The sequence below is a fragment of the Zingiber officinale genome, chromosome 4A, assembly GCF_018446385.1.
Source record: "Zingiber officinale cultivar Zhangliang chromosome 4A, Zo_v1.1, whole genome shotgun sequence".
Classification (NCBI taxonomy): Eukaryota; Viridiplantae; Streptophyta; class Magnoliopsida; order Zingiberales; family Zingiberaceae; genus Zingiber; species Zingiber officinale.
The window spans coordinates 120,720,712-120,748,337 of NC_055992.1; the positions used below are offsets into that span (position 1 = coordinate 120,720,712).

Consider the following 27,626-nt stretch of genomic DNA (forward strand, 5'->3'; position numbering starts at 1 on the left):
TGCTGAAATTAGGCGATTAAATCTCTTTTATTTAGCTGTAAAGTAGTAAGAAACTACTGTCTTGGAAGATGAGCTATGATACAGGGAGTTGCAGAGGCGTCAAAAGTTCAAAATAGGGTTTGTGCTCTGCTGACATCGGGGATGCTGGCGAGGGTTGTTTGAGGATCCAGGAAGCTGGTCGAGGTTCCGTCAGGTGGATAGTCAGCTTCTCTAAATTGTTTCATAGCACATCTATAACCGTACTCAAATACAGAGGCAGACTGGGCACCAAGCAAATCAAAAAACTCAGGCGACTTCAAGAAGGTTTTTTTTTGGTTCGCCCATCGCCCTTCTTCACCAGCCTTGTAGTTGATCAACTCCACTTTGGCACATTCCAGCTCAGAGGCCAGCAGTTCGCTCTTGCCTCTCTCCTCGGCTGCTTGCATCTCTGCTGCCTCACGCCCGGCCTTGGCAACAACCAGTTCGGCTTGGATGGCACTCATGAAGTTCAGTTGCTGAGAAATGTTGTTCAATTGCTCCGATAGATGGCTGAACTCAGCCCTCCCTTCTGCTATACTGGAGACTAAGGTCTTTCCAGAATTGGTCCTGCTTCCATTCTCATTGAGGTCTTCTTCTGTCACAAAAACTTCATCAATTTTTTTCTTATTATCTGTGCAGACTGGATCAGAATTTTTATCAGTCGATGAACAGGCAGCACAGTGCCAGCTTGGATTAGGGATCTCTCTGATTCCACACTTATTACAAATAGATCCACAATTTGGATTAGATGCCTCCATATGATTCGGTTTTGAGGAACAATCTGGTGAATTCTTCTGTATTGCTTCAGTCCCATGCTTGTTACAAATAGATGCACAATTTGGATTAGACGCCTCCTTATGATTCGGTTTTGAGGAACAATCTGGTCCAACAAGACACTGTTTTGTAGCATGAGGCACAATGGAATTCTTCTGTATGACACCTACTTGACCAATCTCCTGCAAAAGAACCATGAAGCTGAAAAACTGCAGTAGGAATTTGATTGGCCACAATTTCATAACACGAATTACAAAAACTTAAGTGGTTCTACCAGTTAACCAAATGTTATATAAAAAAACCTACCTCTGCTTTAAGCTCAAGGAGCTACATTTAACTTCTCCACAACCTGGTTACTAATTTTATGTTACAGTAAATTTGATTGCAAGGAATATAACATAAAAAGCATATGCAGGTAAGTACATGTAATACAACTTCCTTATCAGCATACTTCAGAGAGAGATGTATACAAACTAAAATTACATTTCTAAATTATGAATCTAAAAGCATATTTGGATGCAAGAAAGTAATAAAAATGTCCATCTAACATTCCAATAGGTTGAAAATTAAAAAAAAAAACAAACAAGATAGGATGTTGACCTGTTTATGAAAAGAGGACAAGATTGAAGCTAAAGTAGCCATCTTTTCACCAATTTTTTGCACTTTGTTCCATATCTGAAGAATGAGAAACGTTTGGTTAGTATATCAGCAGATCCACACAACATTTAAAGAATTTTTTTCCATAAAAAAGGATTGGAGTTTCTTTATATTAATTTACAAGTTGTTCGGACAAAATCAAATAAAACCAATTTTAAAGCATCAACATACGAAAGATCATGGCTAAAAAAATTAAAAAGGATAAATTAATTTCATCTTAGAAATGCACGAGGCTTAGGAAAAATGCATGATTTATAGCGCATGTATTGCATGAATATCTGAAGTAACGACTTAAGTATAAAATGTGAGGTGTAGATTCAGACCGGTAAGAACACATTTATAAAGCATATGCAAGTTTAAGGAAATGCCAGAACAATAAAAGGAAACCTGATACCCATAAAGCTAACTTAGTGATGTTTAGAACAAGTACAGCAATGATTTTGAAATGAACATATTGGATTCTTTTCATCAAAACATATTACAATGGAACACAAAGTTTAAGAAGAATATTCTAGTCAATTAACAGCCCTGGTAGATGAGATATCCCCATGGGAAGACATGCAGTTGACATGGGTATCATGAGATCATATAAATTAATCCAACAATTGCTGGACAGTTGAGAGTAACAGGCTGGCACAAATTATGAAAAGACCATAAGTATAAGAGCATAGAACATCAAATGTTAGACATGATAATGCACCAGCAACCCATCCATTGGCACCAAACAAACTGACAACCTAATGCTGCTTTTCTTGCTGTGGGATGAATGCACCAATGAAACTATAGTAACAAATGAAGAAAGAACAATGTGACCCTTCAGAAGTCACTAAATGATTGACGAGCATAATAAGCTATCAACATGTTGATGCAAATATTCAAAATATTGAACAAATCAAAATAATGTCTCAAAAAATTTGCTAAAATCAATCTTACTCAATCAGAGTCCTATAAGTATATAAGATATTACAAAAGGCAAGACAACTCCGACAAAAGCCAAAATTGGCAATTTAACAACACATGAGAAACCAAAAGAAAATGTGCCAATGGATTACCAGCTCAACATCCTGGTTAAACAACTCTGCTGACTGCTCATAATCACCAGTTTTCAATTTTGAATCAATCAGGCTGAAGTCTAAAAAAGATTTGGTTATGTTCTCATCAAAGATCCCCAAAAGAAAATCACACAACAGAGCAAATTTCGCTGAAATCAAAATCTCAAGGAAAGCCTTTTCACACTTTCTAGTGTTAGTATCTTCGTGATAGCTAGCGGTGGATTCCAAAACTATTTGTTCATTTGCTGACAAAGAATTGAGCTTCTGAGATTGAAGCTTTAGTCCTGAATCCCCTAACTGAATGTCCTGGAATCCATGAAACATCCAGATTAGAGATTAGGTTACCTACACAAGGAATGAGGAAAACACATGTCAACTAAGTACCTTTAGCTGTTCATTGTCCATGATAACATCATTCATCATCAACTTATGTGATAGTTGAGAATTATCAAAGGATAATGCAGCATGGAGGGTATTCCAGATACCTTGACCTGGGGTCACATAGGATAGCTTGAGCTGGCATTCTATTGCACTTTTCCAACGACGACATATCCTGTCATGTATTTCGGGATGAGAATCAGCAAATGAAACAGTCTCAGCAGGGTCAATGATCTCCAGCTGTAAAAGAACAAGACAAATTAATAACGTAAGGCCACGTGGGAATCTGCATACCATGAATTTTCATATAAATGATTTTGTTGATGATATAGAGCAATAAATTTTAATATTCAATAAATATACAGTTAGCAATAGAGAGAAACAGAAACTTGCATTGCATTTAAGTATTATAGCTCCATTTTAATGGATCCTCACTAAATATTAAACAGTACCTTAAAATAATGAGATGCTTTCATTCGTATAAGCTAACCTGAGTGATATTAGAGGTATTTTAAATAATTAGATTAATAGGTTTATTGGTGTAGTGGGTTTAATACCACATTGGTATTTTAAGCTTAGGATTTAGCATGAGTAGTTCTCGTTATGATGCAAAACACCTTTTTCCTACCCCCAACTTCTACAATTACATTGTACCAATTGATTAGCACAAGTATCAAAATCCATGTCACCATATCAAACAAAAATGGTTCCAAGTGTTTAGAGTTGACTAAATGGATTTCTTTTCCTTTAATTGAATTTTATGCAAGGCTATAATGTGATTAATATTCAAATCTTTTGCATCTAGAATTTTTTAATCTACTTCTACCCCTCACATTTTCAACTCTAACTTATTCAACATATCTTACTATAAAATTTATTATATATTTCATGATATCTTAACACATTCTCTCTCAGTTTATCATACATTGGAGCTATACATAGTTATCTCCAATAATTTTTACTTATCTTTTCTCTTTTCTAATTTCATTGCTCATTCATGTTACCATTGTTCATCTATGTTACATTAAAGTTTTTATCTTGTTTCTTAATTGTCCAACACTTTAATTTAGAGGGATTATACCACAATATACAAAATTTTGATTTCAGCCTGACAACAACGGAACAACACGAGCCGCACAAAAAAATATATATTAACAAAAATAGAAAATAAATCATTGAGAATATAGGCCAGCAAACAACAGACAGACAGACAGACAGACAAGAACGGCTCCCCGGGGCTCAGTTCTTTTCTTTGCCACTAAGTAAAGCTCTAGTGAACAGGGTTTTGATTGTGTTGCCAAGAATCTCTTTTGTGCTGTCGCTTGCATCCTGAGTTTCCTCCACCGATTCACAAACTTGCTTTAATAATTGAAGCTGACACTCAGGTAAAGTGACTATCAGTGACATGACGCACTATTCGTGATAATGCATCTGCTAGTTGGTTGTTGGTACCTTCAACGTGCTCAAATTCAATATTAATACCGGTTCCAGTAATGTAGTCAGTGAATGCAATCCACCTGACACGGGAGGGTTTGTTACTTGCTGACTTGTTGAAAAACTTTATAATTGCATGGCAGTCGGTTCTCAACGTAATTTCCTTTTTGTCCAAATAATGAATTTTGAACGCAGATAATGCCTCCATACAAGCATGTATTTCGGCATCTATTGTGGATTTAATCACGGAGAACTTTCCATTGGCATATGCACATACTTTCTCAGTTTTTCTGCTATCATATTTTGCCATTTTCCACTTGCATACTCCTCCCCATCCTTCCATACTTCCATCTGTTTCAATTATCAAATATGCTTCATGAGGAGGTAATTCCAGATCTGGTAATGTTTGGACCAAACTTTTGATTTCTTTTATAATTTTCCAATCTGCTGCCTTGAAACGTCTATCACCATGGGGTGAAGTTTTGGAATATAATGGACCAAGAATTTTACTCAAATTCGGGATATGTGATCTTGCATAATTAAGAATACCCAGAAAAGATCTTAATCCCTTCAGAGTTGTTATAACCTTTTCATCGAAATTAATAATTTTCTTGATAATATGCTCCTGAAGTTTGACTTTTCTATTACCAATAATAACTCCCAAGAATTCTATCTCAGTTTGAGCAATCTTCATTTTTGTTGGAGAAAGTATTAGTATTTCTTTTTGGCAAATATCCAGAAACTGATTTAAATGGTGACAATGTTGTTCCTCATTTTCAGAATAAATCAGGATATCATCAATATAGACGACTAGAAATTTTTCACAATCCTTAAAGCAAGAATCCATTTTTCTCTGAAAAACGGCTGGTGTATTTTTTAAGCCAAATGGCATTACCAGCCATTCAAATAGTCCTTGTGGAACCAGGAAAGCCGTCCATGGAATTGATTCTTCCGCCATTGCTACTTGATGAAATCCCGATTTTAAGTCAAATTTGGAAAAAATACTTCCATTACCTATTTTCTTGAGGATTAAATTAATCCCAGGCAGAGAGTACTAATCCTTGTATGTATTGTCATTTAAGGATTTATAATTGAAAACCATTCTCTCTTTACCTTTAGTTTCCTTCCCCGTAGTTGGATCAACCATTGTGCCTGATTGGACTATAAAAGCCATTGTTCGATGTCGACTTCGACTAGGACGAATCACCTTTAAATTGAGAAGTGAATCAATATGAAATTTGAAGGCTGCTTCCATAGAGGGCGTTATGTGCTTCAGTGGTTTATCCTGTATTGTCAGATCAGGATTAATTATATCTAAGGTACAAAATACCTTATTATTTGCCCAGAACTTGAGGGGGTTGTTGCCAATATAGCCGGATTCCTTCAGTCTTTGAAATATGGGAGAATATCAAGCTTTAAAATCAATATTAAATAGAGAGTATTGTGGAGAAATATCATAAATATTTAAATACTCATCTTCATCAAGCTCGAGCTCAGGGATTGCTTTAGCAGAAATGAAAACTTCTGGAGAGGTTTTAATGGTTGTGATTTCCTTATAAAAGGTTACCTCTGTACCTTCAATCCTGAGTCCTCCCGCCATAGATTTGATAAAATTACAACCAATTAACATCTGCATGTCATCCTTTAAATTCATCTCTAATTGATATGTAAAGGGAATTCTGAATTTGTAAATACCGATGGTCATATACCCATTTTTTAATTTCTTTGAAGACTCCTGTTGAGAGTTAATTCCGGAAAATAGAACCTTATAAATGATTTCTTCGAAGGCTTTCTCTGGCATTGCATTTTTACATATACAACATGTTGTTGCTCCCGTATCCAGAATTGCTTGTACCTTTGTATTACTGATACCTGGTATTTGTAAAATAACCTCCATATTATAGAGCCTATTAATCAAGGATTTTTTGGAGGCAGAAAATGTCAATTCCTGTGTACTTGGTCCTGGTTCAATTTCATCAGTTGAACCAAATGCTCCATCTCCTCGCTCAATATTTTCAAGATTAGTGACTTCAATTACCGGTGGTGCCATAATCTTTTCAAAAATTAACTGAGCTATTGAACTACCATGGGCAAGAGATAAGGTTATTGTAGAAAAATTGTAAATAACCACACATACCTCTCCCCGGAAATCTGAATCAATGACACCAGCATTGATTAAATAATTAAGACGAAGGGCTGTGCCTGATCTTGGTGCAATGCGTGCATAGTACCCATCTGTAAACTCCAGGCTAATACCTGTTTTAGCCATATATTGTTGTTGAGGTAATATATGCACTTCTTCGTCTAAAAATAAGTCATAACCAGCTGATCCTTTTGTCTTTTGAACAGGTATTTTTGCTGTACTGGTTAAACATTTGACCTTTAGAAATTGATATTCTTCTTGTTGGGGTGCTTTGTTCATAATACTTCGCAAGTAAGATGTGTAATCAAGTAATTCCTGGATGACCCTTTCCTCTTTATGATATGGTGGAATGACTTCGGTCTTTTTGAGCTTTAGAGTTTTGTTCAGATAAAAAGGGCCGCATGCAGGACAGACGGTCATCCTGCAAATTAGGCAATGAATTCTCATAGAATCAGTTGTGATTAACTTACAGAGAGTACAGCAGAGGTACTTGCTGTCAGTAATAACTTGATTTTCCTCCCATTGGTGTTGGTAATTTTTCATTTTATCTCCAACGAAGACTTGACTTCTCCATCCACAATTTTCTGCTCCTAACATATAGATGGTATCCTGTATCCAAGGAGTGTCATCAAGAATAAGATTAATATAACCTGTTCCAGTTTCTCCTTCAGAAAAAGAGCAAATAGCATCTGAATCTGCCTCATTTAGGTCTACTGAGAGAACATCATAATCCGATGGTAAATCTAACTGTTCTATAATTGATGCACGGGCAATATTTCCTGTTTGCTTTTTACAGTCCCGGGCAAAATGTCCTGGTTCTCCACAAACAAAACATTTGCACTTCTTCTGCTGATCTGCCTTCTTTTTCTTAAATACACGAACATGAGAATCGTGAGGTTTACCTTTATAAGTCTTTGCTTTGCGGAGCCCATATTTCTTTTGCCTGTTATAATACCCAGGAATGGGTATTTTACTACAAAAAGCCAGATCCTTGACGCTTTTTTGTATAACTGCTTTCTTACATATTTCTGCCAAATATTGATATGTAAAATGTATTCGAGGAATAACACCAACCTGATTTGCCGGGTATTTTGCTTTAAATGCTGCTTCAACTTCATTTCCAATTATTGGTGGCATTTTCCTGAATAACTTATCAAATAATTCAGGACTTATAAACCAGATTTTGCAGCCAAAATTTTGTAATCATTAAGATAATTAAAAATATCTTTCATGTTATGACATGTGAGGCGTTCTATGTCAATATACGCCTGATCTTGTTCTACTGTTGAACCCTGGTATGGGTCTTCCAACAGAAATGACCTTCTAATAGCAGACAAGATATTTTGTGTTTCACCAGCTATTTGGATCAGAGCTTCATACTCTGCGGCGTAGGCCATACGCCATTGTATCCACGTTTTTTTTCTCATTTTCTCCCAATAGATTTTCAATAAATTGAACTTTCTGAGCATTATCTAACCAGGTTTTTTGGTTAACTAAATTGTTGGTAATTGATTCCCAACGAGAAATAACTTCAGAATACTGACCTATGTCTTCTAGGAGAATTAGTATAGCTCCGTCATTTGTTTGAGCTGAAGGGAGTGCCCATGGTTGGTGGTTAATCCCTCGGGGTCTGAATCTTCCATTTATAGCTGGAGCTTCTACTTGTATTGTTCTGTTCTCAATTTGTGCTGGTGGGTAATTTACCTGCCCCATTAATGGTTCCTGTGGGGGGTTGTATCTTGATATAGCATTGCTACTTGCTAAGACATTCTCATTTGTTGCTTGTTCAACCATGCTTCTTAGGATTGGGTAATCCAGAGTTTCAAGCTGCTCCATAATAGAATCCGTTCCCATATGAGCTGCTTCATTGTTTTGTCCTGCATATGGTAACCATTCATTAGGTTCATTACCTTCTTGTGATGTTGTTTCTTCCTGAATAGAAAGTCTTCTGACTTCATTGGTCATGGCTTGTTCCGCTTCATAGTGTTCTTCAATTCTTTCAACTTGTTCAACTATATTTTGCCAGTATTCATCAGATACTTCATCTTCATCATCCCATCGTGGTTGCTGTAAAACTGTTGTGGGGGATAAGCTTGGATATTCATTTTCTAGGTTTTCTAGACCCAGAAAATAAGCTTCACTATCATCTTCTTCTTCTTCTTCTTGAAAATATTCTTCTCTGGGAGGTGTTGGTAAGTCTTCTAGTTCAAACTCTGGGTCATCTTCCCAGGGTGTGTCTTCTCAAATATTCGAAAACACTGCTTCAGATATTGTTACTTTGGATGTTACTGCCTCATTATTTTCATCTTCCCATCCCGTGGGTGGTGGCATTTCTGTATCAAGAAAACTATCTGGGATATCATATCTAACCATATAATCGTACTTACCGCTTGGTTCACCAAGGGTATCCCATCGTCCTTCTTTGAATTTATTTTTGTTCTTCCTTCTTCTTGCTTGTTGTCTTTCCTCTTCTTCATCATCAGTGTCCCAATTTGGATATTCATATGAAGGAATGTCTGATGGTAAAGATAATTCACTTATGAATACCCCAGCAAATTCTTCTTCTCCTTCATCTGTAATTCTTTCAGTATCAACACTACTAATTCTTCTGGGCTCCTGCCTTTTTGTTGCTTTATATCCCTGAAATGTTAGTGCAACAGAACCATCTAATAAGGTTGAAGTTCTTACTTCTTGAGGATTTCTTATTTGTGATTCTGTAGGAGGTTGCAAAATCCATCTCATGCCTTGTAAATCAGTTATCGATCTTGGAGACGCTGCTACTGCATGTATTCCTGTACTTGCTAGATAATCTGCTACATTCTGAACATTGTATCTGAAGCCAGCATAACTCGTATTTGTCAGTCTTCCTATTAATCCTCTGGTTATCAATAGATTAGATTCTGCAGATTTCCATTCCTCATAGCCATGTGTTTGGATTGCCAGTTCAATATGATTATAGAAATCTTCAATACTTAACAGCATATTGGGAGCAATATATACTAGCTGCGTACCTCCCGTCAAATCTATCTCCATGGTACCAATAATGGATCTATCATCCCTCCATCGAGTATCTCGAAGGATTACTAAGGCATTTACTCCAGCATCCCTGCGGTGTAAAGCATGTATTCTGATCATTACTAACCCAAGATGAATGAGCTGCATACCTTCTTGCCTTAATCTGGAGAAACTTTCTTGATTGATTAAAGGGAGGTTTTGTTGTCCCCCTATAACCAATATTCTTGTCTCAGAGTAATGCTGATAAACTCTGTGTCTAGGTTCTGACCAATTTGTTGAGTATAAAGTCTCAGCAGGAACCAGCGAAGCCCGCTGTCTTTGAGATAACTCCAATTCTGCTTCAGGGTTTAACTGGCTTTCAAGGGTCCTTCCTCTTGAATTATTTAGCCTTCTTTGTGCTTCATAACGCAATCTTGCCATCCTTCTATAGCTTCTTATTTGATCCCCCTGTGTTGAAGTAACTGGCTCCACTTCTCCAGTAATTGTTGGTTTGTTTATTGTTTCTGAGATTACTGGCCTATTCCTTGTCGCCATTCAGTTTCAATTTATCTTTTTCCTTTTTGAAAATTTTTAGGGGATCTTGATAGACGTAGAAAGGATCTCTTTTGACTGACCTTTCTTTACTCAGGTGCAGTCCTTCCAATTGCTTAATGAGGCTTGATACCTACTCAGTATTATTGGAAGTAGACTTTTGCAATAACTGATCAAGCTTTATATTTATTCTGATAAGCAAGTCTATAATGGTATTGTTTTGTCTATTGATATCTTTATTAGTTGCATCTTTAACAATAACAAAACCAGCAGCAGGTGAACTAACCTCCTCTGTGTTGCTCAATGCATCATCATAATCTTTATTTCTTGAAGAGGGAGGAAAGTTCATGAAACTTGCCTTTTTACTTCTTGAACAGTTTTCTTAATGCTTGATATCTCAAAAATCAACTCCTTCAGGTCCTCCTTTGTTACTGGTTTGTATAACAAGATTTCCCTTTGGAGCGCTAATATTCCTTCCCGAATTTTCTTTTGTTCCTGAGAGATTCTGATAATATCTTCGTGGTTTTGCTTCAGCAATTCAGTCACAGTTTTGTATTCTGCAATAGAGACTTTTGAGTGCAATAGTAACCTATCGTAGATTACACCAATATTATTAGAAATTCCTTTCAAAGGTTCCTTTACTTCAAGATATATTCTAGTTTAGCAATTCGCGAGTTCTGATACCAATTTTTAATTGTTTGCTCAAATCTTTCAGACATGTTAATAAATAAATTTTAAGACATTCTTTACCCCTCAAGCTTACCATAAAATCCTTTTTCAGATATTTCTCGAGCCCTGCTCCTTTAATCTTACTGAGACCTTTTATGGCTCCATATGGGGTTTAGACTTATCTCTAATTTATTTAAAAACAGCTAAAATTTTTTTGAACAAATATTAAAGATTAGATCATACCTGTTGAATCTGCTTTCGCCAGAATATCCTGATATAAGTTTTAGCCAAGAAACTTCATATTGATAACAACCACGCTCTGATACCAAGTGGAAACGTAAATTTAAACAAGAGGAAAACCTGAGTCTAGATCCGTGAGGATACTTGAACCCAGGAAATTTTTATTTCTCGCACACTAACAAGCACTCTTACAACTGTAGTAAGACTCACACTTACAGTAAAGCTCACACTTACAAGTACTCTGGCTTAGTAACACTTCGAGTATCTCTCGCTTGTGTTTCTAAGCATACTAGGAACACTTACTTATAAGCTAGGAAAAGCATCTGATAAGATCGATTTCATAGTGATCGAATCTTATCTATAGTTATATTATTAAAGTTTGTCTGTCATTCAATAATGGTGTAAGGAAAGAACGGCTCCCCGGGGCTCAGTTCTTTTCTTTGCCACTAAGTAAAGCTCTAGTGAACAGGGTTTCGATTGTGTTGCCAAGAATCTCTTTTGTGCTGTCGCTTGCATCCTGAGTTTCCTCCACCGATTCACAAACTTGCTTTAATAATTGAAGCTGACACTCAGGTAAAGTGACTTTATTAGTGACATGACGCACTATTCGTGATAATGCATCTGCTAGCTGGTTGTTGGTACCTTCAACGTGCTCAAATTCAATATTAATACCGGTTCCAGTAATGTAGTCAGTGAATGCAATCCACCTGACACGGGAGGGTTTGTTACTTGCTGACTTGTTGAAAAACTTTATAATTGCATGGCAGTCGGTTCTCAACGTAATTTCCTTTTTGTCCAAATAATGAATTTTGAACGCAGATAATGCCTCCATACAAGCATGTATTTCGGCATCTATTGTGGATTTAATCACGGAGAACTTTCCACTGGCATATGCACATATTTTCTCAGTTTTTCTGCTATCGTATTTTGCCATTTTCCACTTGCATACTCCTCCCCATCCTTCCATACTTCCATCTGTTTCAATTATCAAATATGCTTTCTGAGGAGGTAATTCCAGATCTGGTAATGTTTGGACCAAACTTTTGATTTCTTTTATAATTTTCCAATCTGCTGCCTTGAAACGTCTATCACCATGGGGTGAAGTTTTGGAATATAATGGACCAAGAATTTTACTCAAATTCGGGATATGTGATCTTGCATAATTAAGAATACCCAGAAAAGATCTTAATCCCTTCAGAGTTGTTATAACTTTTTCATCGAAATTAATAATTTTTCTTAATAATATGCTCCTGAAGTTTGACTTTTCTATTACCAATAATAACTCCCAAGAATTCTATCTCAGTTTGAGCAATCTTCATTTTTGTTGGAGAAAGTATTAGTCCTTCTTTTTGGCAAATATCCAGAAACTGATTTAAATGGTGACAATGCTGTTCCTCATTTCAGAATAAATCAGGATATCATCAATATAGACGACTAGAAATTTTTCACAATCCTTAAAGCAAGAATCCATTTTTCTCTGAAAAACGGCTGGTGCATTTTTTAAGCCAAATGGCATTACCAGCCATTCAAATAGTCCTTGTGGAACCAGGAAAGCCGTCCATGGAATTGAGTCTTCCGCCATTGCTACTTGATAAAATCCCGATTTTAAGTCAAATTTGGAAAAAATTCTTCCATTACCTATTTTCTTGAGGATTAAATTAATCCCAGGCAGAGAGTATTGATCCTTGTATGTATTGTCATTTAAAAATTTATGCCAGTGGAAAGTTCTCCGTGATTAAATCCATAATAGATGCCGAAATACATGCTTGTATGGAGGCATTATCTGCGTTCAAAATTCATTATTTGGACAAAAAGGAAATTACGTTGAGAACCGACTGTCATGCAATTATAAAGTTTTTCAATAAGTCAGCAAGTAACAAACCCTCCCGTGTCAGGTGGATTGCATTCACTGACTACATTACTGGAACCGGTATTAATATTGAATTTGAGCACGTTGAAGGTACCAACAACCAGCTAGCAGATGCATTATCACGAATAGTGCGTTATGTCACTGATAAAGTCACTTTACCTGAGTGCCAGCTTCAATTATTAAAGCAAGTTTGTGAATCGGTGGAGGAAACTCAGGATGCAAGCGACAGCACAAAAGAGATTCTTGGCAACACAATCAAAACCCTGTTCACTAGAGCTTTACTTAGTGGCAAAGAAAAGAACTGAGCCCCGGGGAGCCGTTCTTTCCTTACACCATTATTGAATGGCAGACAAATTTTAATAATGTAACTATAGATAAGATTCGATCACTATGAAATCGATCTTATCAGATGCTTTTCCTAGCTTATAAGTAAGTGTTCCTAGTATGCTTAGAAACACAAGCGAGAGATACTCGAAGTGTTACTAAGCCAGAGTACTTGTAAGTGTGAGCTTTACTCTAAGTGTGAGTCTTACTACAGTTGTAAGAGTGCTTGTAAGTGTGCCAGAAATAAAAATTTCCTGGGTTCAAGTATCCTCACGAAGAGGTATATGTGGTTATTTACAATTTTTCTACAATAACCTTATCTCTTGCCCATGGTAGTTCAATAGCTCAGTTAATTTTTGAAAAGATTATGGCACCACCGGTAATTGAAGTCACTAATCTTGAAAATACTGAGCGAGGAGATGGAGCATTTGGTTCAACTGATGAAATTGAACCAGGACCAAGTACACAGGAATTGGCATTTTCTGCCTCCAAAAAATCCTTGATTAATAGGCTCTATAATATGGAGGTTATTTTACAAATACCAAGTATCAGTAATACAAAGGTACAAGCAATTCTGGATACGAGAGCAACAACATGTTGTATATGTAAAAATGCAATGCCAGAGGAAGCCTTCGAAGAAATCAATTATAAGGTTCTATTTTCCGGAATTAACTCTCAACAGGAGTCTTCAAAGAAATTAAAAAATGGGTATATGACCATCGGTATTCACAAATTCAGAATTCCCTTTACATATCAATTAGAGATGAATTTAAAAGATGGCATTCAGATGTTAATTGGTTGTAATTTTATCAAATCTATGGCGGAAGGACTCAGGATTGAAGGTACAGAGGTAACCTTTTATAACGAAATCACAACCATTAAAACCTCTCCAGAAGTTTTCATTTCTGCTAAAGCAATCCCTGAGCTCGAGCTTGATGAAGATGAGTATTTAAATATTTATGATATTTCTCCACAATACTCTCTATTTAATATTGATTTTAAAGCTCGATATTCTCCCATATTTCAAAGACTGAAGGAATCCGGCTATATTGGCAACAACCCCCTCAAGTTCTGGGCAAATAATAAGGTATTTTGTACCTTAGATATAATTAATCCTGATCTGACAATACAGGATAAACCACTGAAGCACATAACGCCCTCTATGGAAGCAGCCTTCAAATTTCATATTGATTCACTTCTCAATTTAAAGGTGATTCGTCCTAGTCGAAGTCGACATCGAACAATGACTTTTATAGTCCAATCAGGCACAATGGTTGATCCAACTACGGGGAAGGAAACTAAAGGTAAAGAGAGAATGGTTTTCAATTATAAATCCTTAAATGACAATACATACAAGGATCAGTACTCTCTGCCTGGGATTAATTTAATCCTCAAGAAAATAGGTAATGGAAGAATTTTTTCCAAATTTGACTTAAAATCGGGATTTCATCAAGTAGCAATGGCGGAAGACTCAATTCCATGGACGGCTTTCCTGGTTCCACAAGGACTATTTGAATGGCTGGTAATGCCATTTGGCTTAAAAAATGCACCAGCCGTTTTTCAGAGAAAAATGGATTCTTGCTTTAAGGATTGTGAAAAATTTCTAGTCGTCTATATTGATGATATCCTGATTTATTCTGAAATGAGGAACAGCATTGTCACCATTTAAATCAGTTTCTGGATATTTGCCAAAAAGAAGGACTAATACTTTCTCCAACAAAAATGAAGATTGCTCAAACTGAGATAGAATTCTTGGGAGTTATTATTGGTAATAGAAAAGTCAAACTTCAGGAGCATATTATTAAGAAAAATTATTAATTTCGATGAAAAAGTTATAACAACTCTGAAGGGATTAAGATCTTTTCTGGGTATTCTTAATTATGCAAGATCACATATCCCGAATTTGAGTAAAATTCTTGGTCCATTATATTCCAAAACTTCACCCCATGGTGATAGACGTTTCAAGGCAGCAGATTGGAAAATTATAAAAGAAATCAAAAGTTTGGTCCAAACATTACCAGATCTGGAATTACCTCCTCAGGAAGCATATTTGATAATTGAAACAGATGGAAGTATGGAAGGATGGGAAGGAGTATGCAAGTGGAAAATGGCAAAATACGATAGCAGAAAAACTGAGAAAGTATGTGCATATGCCAGTGGAAAGTTCTCCGTGATTAAATCCACAATAGATGCCGAAATACATGCTTGTATGGAGGCATTATCTGCGTTCAAAATTCATTATTTGGACAAAAAGGAAATTACGTTGAGAACCGACTGCCATGCAATTATAAAGTTTTTCAACAAGTCAGCAAGTAACAAACCCTCCCGTGTCAGGTGAATTGCATTCACTGACTACATTACTGGAACCGGTATTAATATTGAATTTGAGCACGTTGAAAGTACCAACAACCAGCTAGCAGATGCATTATCACGAATAGTGCGTCATGTCACTGATAAAGTCACTTTACCTGAGTGCCAGCTTTAATTATTAAAGCAAGTTTGTGAATCGGTGGAGGAAACTCAGGATGCAAGCGACAGCACAAAAGAGATTCTTGGCAACACAATCAAAACCCTGTTCACTAGAGCTTTACTTAGTGGCAAAGAAAAGAACTGAGCCCCGGGGAGCCGTTCTTTCCTTACACCATTATTGAATGACAGACAAACTTTAATAATATAACTATAGATAAGATTCGATCACTATGAAATCGATCTTATCAGATGCTTTTCCTAGCTTATAAGTAAGTGTTCCTAGTATGCTTAGAAACACAAGCGAGAGATACTCGAAGTGTTACTAAGCCAGAGTACTTGTAAGTGTGAGCTTTACTGTAAGTGTGAGTCTTACTACAGTTGTAAGAGTGCTTGTTAGTGTGCGAGAAATAAAAATTTCCTGGGTTCAAGTATCCTCACGGATCTAGACTCAGGTTTTCCTCTTGTTTAAATTTACGTTTCCACTTGGTATCAGAGCGTGGTTGTTATCAATATGAAGTTTCTTGGCTAAAACTTATATCAGGATATTCTGGCGAAAGCAGATTCAACAGGTATGATCTAATCTTTAATATTTGTTCAAAAAATTTTAGCTGTTTTTAAATAAATTAGAGATAAGTCTAAACCCCATATGGAGCCATAAAAGGTCTCAGTAAGATTAAAGGAGCAGGGCTCGAGAAATATCTGAAAAAGGATTTTATGGTAAGCTTGAGGGGTAAAGAATGTCTTAAAATTTATTTATTAACATGTCTGAAAGATTTGAGCAAACAATTAAAAATTGGTATCAGAACTCGCGAACTGCTAAACTAGAATATATCTTGAAGTAAAGGAAACTTTGAAAGGAATTTCTAATAATATTGGTGTAATCTACGATAGGTTACTATTGCACTCAAAACTCTCTATTGCAGAATACAAAACTGTGACTGAATTGCTGAAGCAAAACCACGAAGATATTATCAGAATCTCTCAGGAACAAAAGAAAATTCGGGAAGGAATATTAGCGCTCCAAAGGGAAATCTTGTTATACAAACCAGTAACAAAGGAGGACCTGAAGGAGTTGATTTTTGAGATATCAAGCATTAAGAAAACTGTTCAAGAAGTAAAAAGGCAAGTTTCATGAACTTTCCTCCCTCTTCAAGAAATAAAGATTATGATGATGCATTGAGCAACACAGAGGAGGTTAGTTCACCTGCTGCTGGTTTTGTTATTGTTAAAGATGCAACTAATAAAGATATCAATAGATAAAACAATACCATTATAGACTTGCTTATCAGAATAAATATAAAGCTTGATCAGTTATTGCAAAAGTCTACTTCCAATAATACTGAGTAGGTATCAAGCCTCATTAAGCAATTGGAAGGACTGCACCTGAGTAAAGAAAGGTCAGTCAAAAGAGATCCTTTCTACGTCTATCAAGATCCCCTAAAAATTTTCAAAAAGGAAAAAGATAAATTGAAACTGAATGGCGACAAGGAATAGGCCAGTAATCTCAGAAACAATAAACAAACCAACAATTACTGGAGAAGTGGAGCCAGTTACTTCAACACAGGAGGATCAAATAAGAAGCTATAGAAGGATGGCAAGATTGCGTTATGAAGCACAAAGAAGGCTAAATAATTCAAGAGGAAGGACCCTTGAAAGCCAGTTAAACCCTGAAGCAGAATTGGAGTTATCTCAAAGACAGCGGGCTTCGCTGGTCCCTGCTGAGACTTTATACTCAACAAATTGGTCAGAACCTAGACACAGAGTTTATCAGCATTACTCTGAGACAAGAATATTGGTTATAGGGGGACAACAAAACCTCCCTTTAATCAATCAAGAAAGTTTCTCCAGATTAAGGCAAGAAGGTATGCAGCTCATTCATCTTGGGTTAGTAATGATCAGAATACATGCTTTACACCGCAGGGATGCTGGAGTAAATGCCTTAGTAATCCTTCGAGATACTCGATGGAGGGATGATAGATCCATTATTGGTACCATGGAGATAGATTTGACGGGAGGTACGCAGCTAGTATATATTGCTCCCAATATGCTGTTAAGTATTGAAGATTTCTATAATCATATTGAACTGGCAATCCAAACACATGGCTATGAGGAATGGAACTCTGCAGAATCTAATCTATTGATAACCAGAGGATTAATAGGAAGACTGACAAATACGAGTTATGCTGGCTTCAGATACAATGTTCAGAATGTAGCAGATTATCTAGCAAGTACAGGAATACATGCAGTAGCAGCGTCTCCAAGATCGATAACTGATTTACAAGGCATGAGATGGATTTTGCAACCTCCTACAGAATCACAAATAAGAAATCCTCAAGAAGTAAGAACTTCAACCTTATTAGATGGTTCTGTTGCACTAACATTTCAGGGATATAAAGCAACAAAAAGGCAGGAGCCCAGAAGAATTAGTAGTGTTGATACTGAAAGAATTACAGATGAAGGAGAAGAAGAATTTGCTGGGGTATTCATAAGTGAATTATCTTTACCATCAGACATTCCTTCATATGAATATCCAAATTGGGACACTGATGATGAAGAAGAGGAAAGACAACAAGCAAGAACAAAAATAAATTCAAAGAAGGACGATGGGATACCCTTGGTGAACCAAGCGGTAAGTACGATTATATGGTTAGATATGATATCCCAGATAGTTTTCTTGATACAGAAATGCCACCACCCACGGGATGGGAAGATGAAAATAATGAGGCAGTAACATCCAAAGTAACAATATCTGAAGCAGTGTTTCCGAATATTTGAGAAGACACACCCTGGGAAGATGACCCAGAGTTTGAACTAGAAGACTTACCAACACCTCCCAGAGAAGAATATTTTCAAGAAGAAGAAGAAGACGATGATAGAGAAGCTTATTTTCTGGGTCTAGAAAACCTAGAAAATGAATATCCAAGCTTATCCCCCACAACAGTTTTACAGCAACCACGATGGGATGATGAAGATGAAGTATCTGATGAATACTGGCAAAATATAGTTGAACAAGTTGAAAGAATTGAAGAACACTATGAAGCGGAACAAGCCATGACCAATGAAGTCAGAAGACTTTCTATTCAGGAAGAAACAACATCACAAGAAGGTAATGAACCTAATGAATGGTTATCATATGCAGGACAAAACAATGAAGCAGCTCATATGGGAACGGATTCTATTATGGAGCAGCTTGAAACTCTGGATTACCACCCACAGGAACCATTAATGGGGCAGGTAAATTACCCACCAGCACAAATTGAGAACAGAACAATACAAGTAGAAGCTCCAGCTATAAATGGAAGATTCAGACCCCGAGGGATTAACCACCAACCATGGGCACTCCCTTCAGCTCAAACAAATGACGGAGCTATACTAATTCTCCCAGAAGACATAGGTCAGTATTCTGAAGTTATTTCTCGTTGGGAATCAATTACCAACAATTTAGTTAACCAAAAAACCTGGTTAGATAATGCTCAGAAAGTTCAATTTATTGAAAATCTATTGGGAGAAAATGAGAAAAAAAATGTGGATACAATGGCGTATGGTCTACGCCGCAGAGTATGAAGCTCTGATCCAAATAGCTGGTGAAACACAAAATATCTTGTCTGCTATTAGAAGGTCATTTCTGTTGGAAGACCCATACCAGGGTTCAACAGTAGAACAAGATCAGGCGTATATTGACATAGAACGCCTCACATGTCATAACATGAAAGATATTTTTAATTATCTTAATGATTACAAAATTTTGGCTGCGAAATCTGGAAGAATGTTTATAAGTCCTGAATTATCTGATAAGCTATTCAGGAAAATGCCACCAATAATTGGAAATGAAGTTGAAGCAGCATTTAAAGCAAAATACCCGGCAAATCAGGTTGGTGTTATTCCTCGAATACATTTTACATATCAATATTTGGCAGAAATATGTAAGAAAGCAGCTATACAAAAAAGCGTCAAGGATCTGGCTTTTTGTAGTAAAATACCCATTCCTGGGTATTATAACAAGCAAAAGAAATATGGGCTCCGCAAAGCAAAGATTTATAAAGGTAAACCTCACGATTCTCATGTTCGTGTATTTAAGAAAAAGAAGGTAGATCAGCAGAAGAAGTGCAAATGTTTTATTTGCGGAGAACCAGGACATTTTGCCCGGGACTGTAAAAAGCAAACAGGAAATATTGCCCGTGCATCAATTATAGAACAGTTAGATTTACCATCGGATTATGATGTTCTCTCAGTAGACCTAAATGAGGCAGATTCAGATGCTATTTGCTCTTTTTCTGAAGGAGAAACTGGAATAGGTTATATTAATCTTATTCTTGATGACACTCCTTGGATACAGGATACCATCTATATGTTAGGAGCAGAAAATTGTGGATGGAGAAGTCAAGTCTTCGTTGGAGATAAAATGAAAAATTGCCAACACCAATGGGAGGAAAATCAAGTTATTACTGACAGCAAGTACCTCTGCTGTACTCTCTGTAAGTTAATCACAACTGATTCTATGAGAATTCATTGCCTAATTTGCAGGATGACCGTCTGTCCTGCATGCGACACTTTTTATCTGAACAAAACTCTAAAGCTCAAAAAGACCGAAGTCATTCCACCATATCATAAAGAGGAAAGGGTCATCCAGGAATTACTTGATTACACATCTTACTTGCGAAGTATTATGAACAAAGCACCCCAACAAGAAGAATATCAATTTCTAAAGGTCAAATGTTTAACCAGTACAGCAAAAATACCTGTTCAAAAGACAAAAGGATCAGCTGGTTATGACTTATTTTTAGACGAAGAAGTGCATATATTACCTCAACAACAATATATGGCTAAAACAGGTATTAGCCTGGAGTTTACAGATGGGTACTATGCACGCATTGCACCAAGATCAGGCACAGCCCTTCGTCTTAATTATTTAATCAATGCTGGTGTCATTGATTCAGATTTCCGGGGAGAGGTATGTGTGGTTATTTACAATTTTTCTACAATAACCTTATCTCTTGCCCATGGTAGTTCAATAGCTCAGTTAATTTTTGAAAAGATTATGGCACCACCGGTAATTGAAGTCACTAATCTTGAAAATACTGAGCGAGGAGATGGAGCATTTGGTTCAACTGATGAAATTGAACCAGGACCAAGTACACAGGAATTGGCATTTTCTGCCTCCAAAAAATCCTTGATTAATAGGCTCTATAATACGGAGGTTATTTTACAAATACCAGGTATCAGTAATACAAAGGTACAAGCAATTCTGGATACGGGAGCAACAACATGTTGTATAATGCAATGCCAGAGGAAGCCTTCGAAGAAATCAATTATAAGGTTCTATTTTCCGGAATTAACTCTCAACAGGAGTCTTCAAAGAAATTAAAAAATGGGTATATGACCATCGGTATTCACAAATTCAGAATTCCCTTTACATATCAATTAGAGATGAATTTAAAGGATGGCATTCAGATGTTAATTGGTTGTAATTTTATCAAATCTATGGCGGGAGGACTCAGGATTGAAGGTACAGAGGTAACCTTTTATAACAAAATCACAACCATTAAAACCTCTCCAGAAGTTTTCATTTCTGCTAAAGCAATCCCTGAGCTCGAGCTTGATGAAGATGAGTATTTAAATATTTATGATATTTCTCCACAATACTCTCTATTTAATATTGATTTTAAAGCTCGATATTCTCCCATATTTCAAAGACTGAAGGAATCCGGCTATATTGGCAACAACCCCCTCAAGTTCTGGGCAAATAATAAGGTATTTTGTACCTTAGATATAATTAATCCTGATCTGACAATACAGGATAAACCACTGAAGCACATAACGCCCTCTATGGAAGCAGGCTTCAAATTTCATATTGATTCACTTCTCAATTTAAAGGTGATTCGTCCTAGTCGAAGTCGACATCGAACAATGGCTTTTATAGTCCAATCAGGCACAATGGTTGATCCAACTACGGAGAAGGAAACTAAAGGTAAAGAGAGAATGGTTTTCAATTATATATCCTTAAATGACAATACATACAAGGATCTATAATTGAAAACCATTCTCTCTTCACCTTTAGTTTCTTTCCCCGTAGTTGGATCAACCATTGTGCCTGATTGGACTATAAAAGCCATTGTTCGATGTCGACTTCGACTAGGATGAATCACCTTTAAATTGAGAAGTGAATCAATATGAAATTTGAAGGCTGCTTCCATAGAGGGCGTTATGTGCTTCAGTGGTTTATCCTATATTGTCAGATCAGGATTAATTATATCTAAGGTACAAAATACCTTCAAGAAAATCCCAGGAGACAATTGAAATGCCAAGATCAAAATTTTAGTATATGAACAAATTACCTATGTCTCATGATTCTCTCCTAAATGAGAAGTTGCCCATTTGCAATGTCAATCTCTTCTTTGACAGAGATGACAACAAGAAGCCATAAGGTGCAAAGTTCTAAGAGCTGACTTGTCTATATGCACCATTTTCCCTGAACTGGGAAGCACAATGATAGGCCACTATCCCTATTTTTGATGATTCAAACTAAGTATCTTTACATTGTAAAAATTATTTATCATTTAAATTTAATAACTGGACGCAAGTTACCAGTCAGCTAGGAGACACCCTGGAACATGATTATATCACTTTATATAACGTTTTAGATTTTGCCCTTGCTCAGAAGCATACCTAGTAGTTTCCTAAATTAGTCAACCTTGAGATTAGTACCATCAAAGAAAAATAGGAAGAAATTATCTCGATAAAAATTAGAAATGATCATTTGAATGGATCTCTTACTAATCCTGAGCAGACAATTTGTCTGGAAAAGGAAACAAAGAATGCAGAAATCGGGAAGAAACAGTGGAGAGAAGTGGCAGCATAAAGAGTAAAACGGAGAGGAATCTAAAGTAACCAGCCATTAGTTATCATCATGTCACTAAAAATGGAAGATGAGCCTTTCTGAAGTACAAATATTGCTGGCCATGACCATCATGTGTAATTTGGTCTACAGCCAGTTAAAGGATAGCAATGTTGATATTCAAAAAGACAGTAAGAAGGGCAATGGTAGAGTGATAATCTGATATCACATAAGGAATGCCAAAGGAGAGCCAGTATTGACAAAAGAAGGCTTTTAGTATTCATCATCAAAATTCTATGATTGCCACAGAACAGACTAACCCCAATTTGAAACTAAGAATGTATATTGCACATGAAAACTATATCACCATATAAAATTATTAAACATCATCACTCTGAAGATGATAAAATCAATCCACAAAGAGATTAAGTTGCTCAACCCAAGTTTAAAAATTGTTAAGAGTAATCACAAGAGAATGAAGAAATCAATCATCAAAGATAAAGTTGCTCAACCCAAGTTTACACTGACCAATCAACGCAAGCTATATTTCACCCAAGTAATCACCAGAAAAACATAATAAGTGTGCAAAGTCATGTTTTCTATAAAATTAGTTTCATCAACAACAACATCAACAATAACAACAACAACAACCAAGCCTTATCCCAGTAAGTGAGATCGGTAAAATTATTTCTACAGGATAAAAATTGTGGAAATGACCACCCAAGCAAAACAATGTAAAAATATAAAGCTAAAAGGCATAAGTAACCAAACTTGAATGGAGGAAAGAAACAAAGATACTCGGTTCATATTAAAGACATTACCTTAATCATGTCAGTCTTAGATAGCAGGGAAGCTGTCCCTGAATGTTGATCAGCACTCTTCGATGATTTAGTAGCCGCTTTAGTGTTCTCAAATTGCTTATCCGCTTTTAGATTGAATATCCCAGCACTTTCCACCTGAATCTCCTTGTCACCTTTTGTGGAAACCACATAAACTATATCATCTTTACAAGGATTACTCATCTGTGCTTCATCAAATCTACGGTTTTGTGCTAGCCTGTTGTTTTTATTGCGCATTCTCATCTCGGCCAGTTGATTCATTATGGACTTCCTAACTTTAGCTGGAACCTTTGGACACTTATAGATTCCCCATTCACCAGCAAGATGATACTTAATCTTAGTTATTGAACGAATTGAAGAGCCACACCAGTTACACTTCAAGCAAGACCACTTCCCTTCTCCAACTCTGACGCAATGGTTCCACCCAATATCCCTATTTCTACCAGGTGTTTCCAAAACCTACATAACAGCATACAGAATCAATTGAACTTTATTTTGAAAATGAAAAAATAAATCAAAACATTCATATATTTTCTCACAAACATACATGTTATACCAGGATTATACAACTAGAAATATAAATTAGAAATCCCAACTGAGATGAACTTCTTAACTAATATATTTTACCAAGAAATTACTAGTTTATGAGCATATAAATTATTCAAAGTAGTAACATTGTCTAAAAATAAAAGTATACAAACCAATGTTTAAACACCTTAGTCCATACCAACACTGAATCTTCTCAGTCAAACAAATATAAGATCAATAATAGACATGAGTCAATGATACTGGGATCGACAATTATCAATTTTGTAGTGGTTATTAACACTTTTGTTAACATGTTTTAGGCATTATTATACCACCTATAAAAGCATAACTATAACTTCCAAAAATGCTATAGTTTACATGAGAAGATGATACTTAGATTAGAAAGTGACAGAGCGGATACTATCGACTCCGTTGATTCGCGCACAAATATCAGAATTGATACTTCTAATCCCTGTTGATTTGAAGAAAGAATACCAAGAAGGGAAAACTCATCGTTCCACAAAGGAGACAACGGCTAAAAATAGTATTAAACCAAAACTATCTTACATCAACCCAAACCTATATTTAAATAGACTTAAACCCTAATCCTGCAAAACACAAAAATACCCCTAAAACCCTAACTTGACAAGAATAATAAAAAGATTAAAATGTCTCTTCTGTTCCAGCATCATTCTTCCCGAGTTGAAAAGAACTCGTCCTTGAGTTCAGGTGGTAGTCTAGGAGGAAGATCCTTCAGCATCAATTCGGCAAAAGTGAGAGGGCTGCTATTAGGTGTTGTTGCTGACTGATTTAATAAGTGAGATCCATATGTATAAAAATTCATCGCCCCATGAGGAGGCAATGGGAAGTTTGTGGGTCTATCATTGGCTTTTGCAATTGTGATATTTGATGGGCACCAAATGAAGCAGCTGCTGTCATTGAAGGATTGAATCCCTGCTGTGATGGTGGCACTGAAAGACTTGAGACTGGCTCAGTATTCGAAACAGCAGCTGGTCCATAAATGCCAGGATCTGAAGTTGTTGCAATGGGGTCACCTTTGACTTGCAAGGTATCTCCAGATCCATATGGATTAGACTGAGAAGCTGGACCGAAGGAATCAGGACTTGGTGACCGCCAAGAATCAGCTGTTTTACTCCCATTTCTTGGTTTATCCAGATTAGCTGTTGGCTGATAACTAATGCGGCATCAGATCGAGGACTAAGACCAGGTCCACCAAATGCAGGTCCATTCCTCTTGTCCGCAGTCCTAGGCCGCTTAGCATCAGCAAATCAAACAACCAAAGATTGATCACATCCCCTCATCACAAAAGTTCCATTAAGAGAATTCAAAGTTGCAACTGCCATCTCTCTATTTGAGAATTTAACAAAGCCACAACCACGATTTTGATTTAATGCATCTCTCATTATGTAGACATCTTCAACTCGTCCATATGGAGAAAAAGTATCCTCAATCTCCTTTGGAGTGGCGTGCTCGTTCAGCGATGCAACAAATAATTTGTCATCAGCAGCACTAGGATGATTTCTGTCTCCATCGGCATATCTTACCTGAATAGGTCTTGTTCCTCCAGGTAAAGTATACCGATTATGTAAAGCCCTGATGGCTCTATCGGCCTCGTCGGAAGTTGCATATTTAACAAAACAACATCCAAAAACAGCTGCCTCGTTGGAAGTTGCATATTTAACAAAACAACATCCAAAAACAGCTCTACAATCCCCTACTGGCTGCATAGCCTCTTCACTCCAATCTTGCTCTTCCATGGAAGGGAGGCAATAATGCTGGTCCTCATCGGTGACAATAACCAGATCCTCTTCTCCATCATCATCGTCATGGATTGGGTCACCGACTATTTTGATCTTGTCGTCTAAGTTGATATCCTCCTCCACATCATCCCGTTCCCACATCCGAGTTTGCTCAGTGATGACGATGGACCGGATTTATGCCAATTTGGTTCTCGAACATCGTTGCCATCTTGTCAGCAAATCATTCCACGACCCCTTCAATCCGCGCCACCCATTCGTCCAACATCTCTCGAAATCGTTGTTCCAGATTGCGTTCACACACATTGTCAACATTATCAACACGTTGTTGTCTTCTCGGCGGCATGATCACAAGATCAATCCGGCTCTGACGCACCAAATACTATCGACTCCGTTGATTCGCACATGAATACCGGATCTAATCCCTATTGATTCGAAAGAAAATACCAAGAAATAGATAAAATACCTTGTTCCACGAAGGAGACAGCGGCTCAAAATAGAATTAAACCAAAACTGTCTTACATCAACCCAAACATATGTTTAAATAGACTTAAACCCTAACCCTGCGAAACACAAAAATACCCCTAAAATCATAACTTGACAAGAATAATAAAAAGATTAAAATATCTCTTCTGTTCCAGCATCAGAAACTTTATAATTCAAAAGATACCAACAAACAAACATGAAACATTAGTGTGGGCTTGGCATAAATCTAATATATCAAGCATACAACAAACTTCAAAACAAATATAACTTACAAATGCATGCATCAGCCTTGATTTATCGGTCTATGCTGAATCGGCATATTAGAGACATACTAACTCCAGTGCCTGATTTGAGACATTTGACATACAGTTGTTCTCCATTTAGTCATACCAATAACCAATCCAATTTAATTTTAAACTAACCAACGTATCTAGCTTTCCTAATAAACTATTAAAGAATGTTACCTAATTGCATACACGCGGAGTGCAACATACTTGAGTACCTAACACAGACCATATAGCCATTAAAAAAAAGAGCATAATAAAGCAGCATGTAAGCATAGAATTCTGCAAAACACCAGGCAACTATGGCCCTAGAACAGGATTCAACTAGGGAAACTTCAGCGCTTGCTTGATGAGTTCCATTATATATGGCATTCATTCAGTAGCTAATATGCACTTTATGTTTTATGGAAAAACCCAAACTTATGCTTACCTTACTTTTAGTTTGCGTATAATCCATTTTTAGTTTTTGAACCCCCACTACCTAGTAGTGTTCCATCAGGCACTTACATTAATTTAAACACTAATTATTTTAGAGAACTTGAATACCTGTGCCTAATCACTATAACAATTCGGTCAACCTAGGAAAATTAAAAGAAATAATACATCAAGCAACGACTAATCTCTCACTTCTTGCAACAAAGTTATCTCTTCATGAATAACAAAACCCATTTCTCAATTACACTTGTCCACAAGTGAAGCTAATACGCCAGATGAAGATACCAAAATGCATTAAAACAACCAAATTCTAGAAGAAGAAGAAAAAACTTGAATGCGTGTATCAAAAATACTTGAGGCAAAGCGATAAAGACAAAGGGCACACAGACACAATAAATCCACGAGATCTTATGACCAACCATGTTGCTCCGGTAATTATGAAATCATCACGACATGTGGGGGAAACAATTATTTGATCAATGAGTTCCAGAAATGTAAGAAAGGACGAAGCAACCTAACCTTAGTAGCATCCGCACTGGATCCATCCTCCCTCCGCCTCTTGCGAGTGATCAAATCATCACTTGGCGATTTTCCAAGCTTCACGGACCCATTACACTCAGCGCCTTCCGTCTCCATATCAAAGACAAAACGCTCCTCCTTCCCGAACTAGGGTCTAGGCTGAGCTCACCTACCTGCAGCCAGATCCAAAGATGGATGCATGAGTAAAACCGAGAGAGAGTATCAGATGAGAAAGATTGCAACTCGGAGAAGGTTTCTTAAGAAGGATTAAGAAACCCTAAACTTTGGGCTGCGTGGATTTATTTATTTCCAACAAATCGGAAAGAAATGTTTGCCAAATGAGCCACG

General features: G+C 36.7%; 2 protein-coding genes across 4 annotated transcripts; one reads left to right on the forward strand and one right to left on the reverse strand.

Annotated features, from left to right (window-relative positions):
• On the reverse strand, nt 1–27,626 carry LOC121970820. Of its 3 annotated transcripts, XM_042521791.1 has the most exons (8): nt 27,279–27,626; nt 26,505–26,542; nt 26,313–26,384; nt 23,231–23,707; nt 2,886–3,119; nt 2,502–2,807; nt 1,393–1,467; nt 1–974 (listed from the first exon to the last, which is right to left on the reverse strand). In XM_042521791.1, exons 3-8 carry the CDS (start codon nt 26,322–26,324, stop codon nt 108–110), a joined length of 1,971 nt encoding a protein of 656 aa, XP_042377725.1. In that variant the 5' UTR covers nt 26,325–26,384; nt 26,505–26,542; nt 27,279–27,626; the 3' UTR covers nt 1–107. The 3 variants fall into 3 exon arrangements, with proteins under 3 accessions (XP_042377725.1, XP_042377727.1, XP_042377724.1); XM_042521793.1 differs by having other exon boundaries at nt 26,313–26,542; XM_042521790.1 differs by lacking the exons at nt 26,313–26,384; nt 26,505–26,542.
• Nucleotides 16,208–19,986, forward strand: LOC121970821. The gene is made up of 2 exons (XM_042521794.1): nt 16,208–16,768; nt 16,922–19,986. The coding sequence occupies exon 2, from the start codon at nt 17,052–17,054 to the stop codon at nt 18,303–18,305; it is 1,254 nt and encodes a 417-aa protein (XP_042377728.1). The 5' UTR covers nt 16,208–16,768; nt 16,922–17,051; the 3' UTR covers nt 18,306–19,986.